At 41.5% G+C, this 8,978-nt stretch overlaps 1 protein-coding gene across 1 annotated transcript; it reads right to left on the reverse strand.

Annotated features, from left to right (window-relative positions):
- Positions 1 to 2,635: 2,635 nt before the first annotated feature.
- LOC131887127 (regucalcin-like) lies at positions 2,636 to 4,247 on the reverse strand. The gene is made up of 3 exons (XM_059235658.1): positions 3,974 to 4,247; positions 3,306 to 3,848; positions 2,636 to 2,940 (listed from the first exon to the last, which is right to left on the reverse strand). The coding sequence occupies exons 1-3, from the start codon at positions 4,124 to 4,126 to the stop codon at positions 2,713 to 2,715; spliced, it is 924 nt and encodes a 307-aa protein (XP_059091641.1). The 5' UTR covers positions 4,127 to 4,247; the 3' UTR covers positions 2,636 to 2,712.
- Positions 4,248 to 8,978: the final 4,731 nt, after the last annotated feature.

Here is an 8,978-nt window from a genome sequence, read left to right on the forward strand (position 1 = left end):
GTGGGGGCCCTTAGCCTCACAAGTCAGAAAGAGAAAACTAGAGCAAAGGTAGAGGGAAAAAGGTCTTTGGATGTGCTAGTGTGTGGGAGGAGGGTGGGTGTGCGACCATCATCGAGGATGAATTGGGGCCCAAGAGATTTCCCCTCGGAAGAATATTGAACTGAGGCTAAGAAGACGAAAGAGACCTCAGAGTGGGCTGCTGAAAAGTGAGCTCATTGAAGTGGAAAAGTGCAAGAACCTTCGTCAGCTTTGACTGTTGACTCCATTGTTCTAGTTTCTTTTCGAGCTCATTGGAGAAAAAAGGAAGTAGAAGGCGAGTTTCTCGGCTCCTATATCCCGAATTTTCACAACAAGGAACCCTCCAAACATGAAGTCAGAAAAACACACCCACCCATGTAGGCCAGACCCACCGGCTGAAGGTAGCACGTGTGTGGCCGTTTCTTTCGTCTCTCTGAACTTCAGGAAGAGAAGAGGAGTTCCCGTGGAACCAATCGACAGTTGCATGCACAAAGCACGCTCAGTTAAGACTCAAAAGGAAGCAAAAGCAGACGAGGAAGAGTGAGTCTGTCGACCTGATCCATTTCCAAAAAAACAGCTAAGACAACAAGAAAGAACGAGCCAACCAGCCAGCCAACTCACCCAGTCATCCACCAACGAACGGACGAACCAACGAACGAGCGAGCGAGACTTTGGCTTTTCCATCTACGTCTTTATTCTTTCAGAATGCCTATTGTTTTACAAGAGACAAGATGGAATTTCGGGACCAAAAGGACCCCCTCGTTTCTAAGCCGCAGAGCATCCTTCCTGAATCTCATGCCTTTCTTGATGTGTATTCGTTCCAAAGAGAGCACAAGCCCGCCCGTCTGCCTGACTTATCTGTTTCTTTATGTGGGCCTTGCCTTGTTGCAATCCATCCTATTCGTAGCTATGGTTCCAGAAAGCTAAAGGCCAATGTCAGATTCCAATACCAACGTTTCCATTTTTAGACGATAAATCGACAATGTGCGAAAGTACGAAAACCGTACCTTTTGGATATGGGATCATGCCAACACTCTACTTTGTGAACCTAGACTGCCAGACACAATCCTTATGTACCGTAAAAGAGTGATACTTTCGATCAAAAATAATCGAGCACCTATAGGGTTTCATTAATCACCAGCGTCATCCAATCCAAGAAGACTTCATCCATCGTTAACCCCTTAATGTCGTCACTTATCCTCATCCTCATCATCGTCATCCAGTATTCTCTTATCCATTCCCTCTGTGAGCTGAAAATTATCTGAAGAAAACTCAAATGCAATCTCTTGTGTGTAATTTGTCACCAATCTGGCTTGTTATTGTTTGAATATTGATTAGCAAAATAGATTTCAAAGGAACTTCAAACGTCCCGTGCATGAGGTTTGCATTCATCTCTACTTTAAATACGATATGAATTGTCTCTGAAGCATGAACGATACAAAGTTTCTCTTCCTATCTACGTATGGCAGTCTTTTTGCCTTTCAAGTGTGCGTTTTTCTCCATTTTCTCCACACTTGAGCCCGAATTGTCCCAAGAGAGCAAGGGAACGGTTTGGCTTCTTGGTTTGAGGCTCCTAACGTTGAGCACTCGAGCCTCTCAAGCCTCTTGAGTCTCGACTCGTCCAACATTAAAACTACATAGAGTCTGCATGTGCCTGCCACACGGAGGTCTCCTCGACGAAAGTATCGCACCAAACTATGATTATCATACCGTGTTGTCATAGCAGGCTTCTCCTTGTGAAGTACGTTCCAAGCGACAGTCTCTCTTACATCTTGCCTAGGTACGATAGAGGGGATCTCTAAAATGAGAGCCAGATCGTTGTTTGGCAGGCATATGGACACAAACAAAGCAGGCGAGTCCTTTTTTAATATGATATGTCTGTCGAAGTGTTATTGCCAAGCTCATCGCTATTACATCATCCTACCAGTATGTGCAGCTAGTGCCTACTTACAAGCCCTGAGGCGTTTCGAATACGAGCTTCTAAGCTTTTGAAATCCTCTTTTGACGAGGTTCGAGTTTGTTCTTCCCATCCAGCGTTCAAGAGGCGACGAAAGTTAGGAATTCGACACGAAAAGCGACCACAGCCTTTGCTCCACATTTTTTTTGTTTCGTAAAGAATGGCTGAGATGATTGAGAACACTAAAGAGCATTATTTATGGCAACGCCCGGGTTACAAGGTATCTTCGCGTATTTGAGGGGGGCTTCTTGTCGTGTGGATCTCTTTTAACTGTCTTTTCAGATCTCTTTGACATCATCTCGTCTCTGACGAGAATGGGGGAAGCGAGTTGTCTAATCTGTGTTTAGATCTCCTTCTTCTTCCTCATCATCTACTTTGCCTTTGATGATGTGGTCTGCAATGTCACTCAGCAGCCCAGTCCCAACTAGAGATCTAGTCCCAACCATCAAGCCACTCATGTACCTAACCCTGAACGACGTTTGTATTTCGCTGAAATACGAAGAGATGAGGATGATGAGAAGGATGGGAAGGTCGCAAAAGTTGACGCAGAAGTGGCCTTTTCAGATGTTATTGCGAAATGGAGCTACGATGTCCACCTTTAGTTACGAGTGGGCCTTAAAGCACGATTCGCTTGCTTAATAAGCAGTCAGTCCTTCCTAGTCTAGATTTAGATTATATTTCGGCTATGAACTTTCACTCTAATGTTCATGCACATATGGCTGACTCCGGATCATTGTTCATGGTTTGACGAAATCCATAGCGGGACGACCTTGAACCTTGACGGAGTGGAGGACAAATAGTGATCCATCCACGGGGCCTCGTAATTTCTCATCGCCCAAGTCTCTTCCTGTCGTCACAAAGAGCTCGTCCAAGGATTTCCCACCAAAAGTCACTGATGTTGTAAGATTTGAGGGAACCTCCACTTGAGATATAAGTTTACCTGTCTTTGAGTCGATTTCCAGAACCTGAAGCATAACAGATAAGCGAAGCCTGCCCTTGAGATATTTTCTATCATATTCGAGCATTTTTAGGAAAAGCTCACCTTTCCCTTCATAAAACTTCCACAAACAAAATAGACCATAAAAGGGCATGCAATCCTCTAACCCCTTGCCAAATGTACTATGTTGTGGTGGTATTCAAATTTAAGCGGAAAAAATCAGTGTTTCAGCATCAATATTGGAGGCAACAGAATGACCAACCACCCACCCACTATTCATTCTTGCATTGTTCAACTTATTTTTGACATTTTCCTCGTTTGCCTATGTATTTCCCCTTCCTATGGTACAGTTTCTGCATTGCAACATCACAAAACAAAACCAGTGGAGCTTACCCGTCCCGCAGAAAATGCGGCCAGCCAGATGTTGTCTCGGGCATCCACGGTCAATCCGTCAGGCACTCCTGGAATGTCATCCGTATCCAAGTGGTAAAACACTCGACGATTGGTGATGTCGCCCGTTTCCAGATCGAAATCGAAAGCATCCACACTTCTCTTGGGTGAATCCACAAAGTACATCGTTTTATTATCCTCGGACCAGCCCAATCCATTGGACAATTCTACGTCCGTGAGCTTTACATGACAGCCTTTGGCATCAATCATGTACAACGTTGCTTCCAGGGCACCCACATATCCCGGACGACCTTCAATCTGTGGGCCCATGGTGCCTGCCCAAAGGCGGCCCTTTGCATCGCATTTACCATCATTCAAGCGATTTTTCGGCTGGGATGCGTCCACCTCGTGAAGATCTCGGATAATTTGGTAGTCGTCACTCCCCGGAGTCCATTTCAAGATCGAGAGAGTTCTTCCTCGAGAGATGACGAACTCATCATCTTGCCCTTCAATGGGTACAATCAGACTGATTGACTCCCCTGGAATCTATGAACGAACGAGACAATTCACCAAACTGAATGATTGATATTTACGAGGAATCACTCTTATGTGTGCGAGTAGGTACTGTATGTACATGCAAGGTCAGAGAATCAAGTAGGCATACACTGTACCTTTAACTTGGTCATGCTCTTCTTTGATGGATCATAACAACAGACCGCTGTGCCCGGGATGTCCACGGAGAAGAGCAATTGTCGACGTTGACACCAATGGGGACCTTCGCCCAAATGGTAGCATTGCGGACCAATATTCTCAATGGCGTTCATGTTTTATCTTTGATCCGACAATAACGATGCCTTTGACGTTTTCAAATGGACTGCAGCACAAAATAAATGTAGATGATTGAACTGTCCGGGGTCTTATATCACTTGGGGACATACGGAGAGGCTTGCAATCATGTATTTTTATCAAACCGAACGGCTTATTGATGTGGCCAGCGAAAAACCGGAATAGCAAAGGATGCAGTAAAGGAATGACGAACCTTTATGTGCGAATTTAGAGAGGCGTGTGGTCTGTGTGTGAAACATGTTTGGATGCCCCCATTTTGCCTTTTCGCTATCATATAGGCTTATTTCCAAGATCAAATTTCCCGACTTTATTCCACAGTTGAATGAAAAAATATTTGTACGGCTTTGCTTTATCATTTTGCAGATTTGATTGTCTGAATTTGGTTGTTTCTTTGTTGGTGTTTGGTTCCTGAAAATGGGGTATGTTGAAAAGAAAACCAAGGGAGACAATGCAAGGGAGAAATCGTCGGTGTTACTCCTATATGGGAAAAAATCGTTAACCGTTCATGAACTAAGTTAACTTACTCAGGTAATTTTCATTCAGGTTTTGAAAACTCTTAGTGGAAATGGAATGTAAAAATTTCATCCTGGTCATGTATCCATAAGCGTTAAGGATACACCAACCATATTTTGGATGAGTTCGGTAAAAACATATTGGACAACGGCTGATACCAATCGAGATAGATGTCGCCACCTGAAATATCTCCGTTATTAACGGGCAGTACTTTGGAAAATGGCATGTTGACAGCGCCATCTGTACATAAAGCTAGAAATGATTTTGTTGGGAAATGCACTTCAGTTGTATTGCTTTGTTAACCCACGATCGAAATATTAGATGAAAACATTTAGTTTACAACTTAAGTGTTATAACTTGAACGAAGATATTCAACTCTTCGCAGACGGCTTGAAGTCCAGAAGCCGAACTTGAAGAAATTGGCCAGTGATTATAACACTCTCTTGATTTCATCTTGAGTGCTGTAAAACTGAATTGGCGATTCTTAGAGAACTCCTAAAAAAACCTAAACATCTGTAATCTCTGTAAGAAGTCAGGGAGTGTACCTTAGGAAGGGGAAATACATTAGTAAGCGAGGAAAAAGTAAAACAATAAGTGAAAAAATGAATGGTGGGTGGATGGTTAGTCTTTCTATTGCATCCAATGTTGATGTAGAGTGGCTGAATATTTCCGCTGAAATTAGAATAACGAACAATAAAAATAGATAATTGTAATGAGAGCCGGTCGATATGCTGTGGCAAGAAAATGTATTCTATTGCATTTGGTCAAAGTAAGTCTGAGCTAAAGATTCTGAAAGGAAAGATGCGTCATCTCGATGCTAGTGCCAAGGGCAAAGCGAGGGTGAAACAATGAAACCGAAAAAACTCAAGAACCAGTGTTTCTCCTTCGAACAAATCAAGTTATCAATATCTTTTGCACCAATTCAGACAAACCCTACATTCAAAATAACGAAAGATGTCTTGCTTAAATTCAAATCTCAAACCTCAAGAGCAGGCCGATTTGGCGGGAAGCTCGTTTGCAGTCCATGTTTTTAGAATTTCGTGCTAAGCCTTACGTAAGGAATCTGTCTTCTTTATCGAGGTCCCTGAAGGGGGCGTTCTCTCAACTGTGGCATTGCTGTCTCTGAATGCGGATGCCGAAGTTTAGTCAGCAGCTTACTGTATGTTCACTCCACTATGTAAAGTTCCGAAATTTACACAAATACTTGAGGAGCACTTTACCGAGACGCCTTGTAATGAATGGATACTTCTCGTACTGATATTTCATATAAATTAAATCTATCTTTCGACAACTATTAGTGTGTCCTGAAAGTATGTTTCAATGCCGAAGCTTAGTAGACAGCAAGAACCCAGAATACAGGGTCCGCCTTAACTACTCAGACACTTCTTGAGCCAAAGTCTAACCTTTAACTTGTGCAGGCTCTTGAGTTCAGGAACCTTCCTTCATGTGCCTCCCGGTCGTGGATTTGAATATGGTTTGCTTCTTGACGAGCTTGGTTGAAGATGTAGTTGATCGCCGCATCCAATCTCATCTCATCCACCTTCTCCTCAGTGCCCCCGGACTGTGGTCTCCCATCTTTGGTGGGTCAGGTGTAGCGGTAAGACTTCAACAAAAAGTAGACATAACATGAGCATGCAACTCTCCAATTCCTTGCAAAATGCAATATATACTATTTTTGGAACTTGTGATTTGGTTTACCTCAAGTGTGTGTGGGGAAATACTATTCAGGATGCAATGAAGTTAACCAATATTATCATTTTCTTTAGGAATGCAAAGACACTAACCAATAGTTACATTTAATTGAAGATTGCAACTTGATCCGTTTACCCACACTGACCACTTCAATCAATTTCTTGATTTGTGTTCGCCAACCCAAAGTTGAACAATCTTGTTATGTGCCAAAAGTCTGGGTAAAAATAGAAATTTGGCTAAATTTGGCTTTAGATTGAGAAGGAACCAGAACGAACCATTTTGCTTGGTTAATGTAAAGTAACCATTTCAAGGAAATCCTTTTGTGGCTACAGCGTATCAATTTCATGAAATGGCAAATGCATTTAAGTGATGTTTTTTTTCCTTTTTTTTCCCTTTTCCGTGAAATGATGATAGGAAAATGCTAAATTGCTACAGAAGATTCACAATCCTTGGACCATGCAAATAATGCTAATTTAATGCTAAAACCAGGCCAATGCTAATGAAGAAATCCAATACTAGCAACCTTGAAATAATGCTGATTTTCAAATATCAAAAAAATGCTACCTGGCACCCTGGCTTGGGGTCCACATTTGATTAATTTTGGCGGATTTCACACTTAAGTTGGGCAATGACGTTGAATAGACACAAGAAAGCGTGACAATCTTTAAATTGTTTTTAACATTTCACAAAATGTTAGTGACCAGTGCATAAACCAATTTATGAAAATGCCAAATAGATTGTTTGAATGGGAATAGAGACGTGTAAAGTACCTGATCATATTTCAGTTGTGTGAGCTAGTCAGGCTGCGCCACAATCGTGGCAAGAACTACCATTATTTAAGCACATCAAGTGCTTCAAAATTTTCATTGACAAAATTGTTCGCCATCTTAGGAAATCGTTCGATAATTATTTTTTTGTTTGGTTTGGTTTTTCACGGGCTTTTCTAACCGCTACAGGGAATGTAATCCCCAGTACTATTAAAATGAAAGGTTATAATTCGTCTATTTATTACCTTTCAATTTTTATATGATATTTGGTCTACCAACGAATTTGAGTTGGCAGACCGAGCTAGTCCTTGAATGTAGGGTTGATCTGGTATGCTATCTAAAAATTTGTCCAAGTCTGACTTGAAAGATGCTATCGGATCAACAAGGCCTACGTATTCCCTACGAATATCAGAGGGAAGCAAATTAAACAATGAAGGAGCCCGAAAGAGAAGAGATGTGGACTTCATTGTTCAAACTAGCCTGGATTCTCGAAGGCTTGAAGGTGCTCTCAAAACGCACATTAACGAAAAAAAGCAATTAATATATCAATATTGAGTACACTTTTTCTGTTCACAATTCAAGCCCACGTAAGCACATCATGTGCTTGCTTTCCCGCAAATATCCAATAATTCAAACACCTCCTTTAAAATGCTACGCAAATTTTAGCCGGAAGAGTTGCAATCCCTTGAAAATTTTCAATATATGGATTAACAGTACAAATACTGCGAGCTATTACACTCAATCTGCCTCCCTGACCAACATGTTTTTTCCTCAAAAGATCTAGTTAAAGCGACCATTTGAAGTGTTTATGATCAATGACAAGAGAGACTTTTTGATATCGTTGGCCAAAGACAAATTTCACTTTACCAACAATACCTTTTTAAAACTTGACAGCATGTATGGCAAGATACCTTTGGACAAGGTTGAGGGCGATCGAACGTTTTCCATTGTTTAAGGTCGTCCGGATATTTTGGGCAAGAACAGCAAGTAAGAACTGTGGAATATGACCCTAAACAATACAAAAATCAAAATAGGCTCGTTGTGAATGTGTCTTAGGATAGTACAAACTTTTTACACGTTTCCACTTCTTGACCCTATTCCCAAACAGCAGCCATAATCATCTTCCTACCCAAGACACGGAATGTCGTGCCTAGTTATATAAAACTTAGTGGCCTTAAACGTCGTTCAAATGCACCACAAGTGAGAATTTTTATCTTGCATCCTTTCTGTTCAAAATAGCACAATTTGAAGCGTAGGTACTGAGGAAAATATTTGAATTGAAAGGTGGCCTCCCAATCAAGAGCAAGAGACTTAATACTTGAATCCTTGGTCTAAGAAAGAGGTAATGTTTGTAATGCCATTTCATATTTTGATAACAAATTATTATGGTTGCACGACCGTTACTTGAGACATGGATGAAGTTCAGCATCCAAAGGGCCAATTTCGGTGTTTTCAGCAGAGAAACGATGCAATTATAGTAGGTTACCAGAATTTTGCCCCAAAATATCTGGACATCCCTGAAAGTGAGGCATAAGTAAATAAACTCAAGGATATAATCAAGCTACAATCCGGACCCGGACAAGTTGATATCAGTATATACTAGTTCACCGTTAGTTAGCCGTGACTTAGTTCACGAACTTTTCCGCGTTCTTTGAATCAGGTCTAATTCATGTTCAGTTGGCGGTGAATTAGTCACTGACCTATCGGATCAAGAGATGTTTTGAATTTTCTCGTCAAATTCGTGGGAAAAACAGGATACTAAATCAAGATAAGATCATAACATAGGGTGACCAGACTTGGGGGAAAATTGGCTGAAACGGGAATGTTTTCCCGAAACCGTCGAAATTAGGTACTGTTG

The sequence above is a fragment of the Tigriopus californicus genome, chromosome 1 (assembly GCF_007210705.1).
Source record: "Tigriopus californicus strain San Diego chromosome 1, Tcal_SD_v2.1, whole genome shotgun sequence".
NCBI lineage: Eukaryota > Metazoa > Arthropoda > Copepoda > Harpacticoida > Harpacticidae > Tigriopus > Tigriopus californicus.

Coding starts and splice junctions, on each gene's coding strand:
- LOC131887127 (XM_059235658.1), bottom strand. CDS start 4,126: ATGAACGCCATTGAGAATATTGGTCCGCAATGCTACCATTTGGGCGAA. Junction 3,849..3,973: donor AGAGCATGACCAAGTTAAAG/GTACAGTGTATG, acceptor GTTCGTTCATAG/ATTCCAGGGGAGTCAATCAG. Junction 2,941..3,305: donor CCGCATTTTCTGCGGGACGG/GTAAGCTCCACT, acceptor GTTATGCTTCAG/GTTCTGGAAATCGACTCAAA.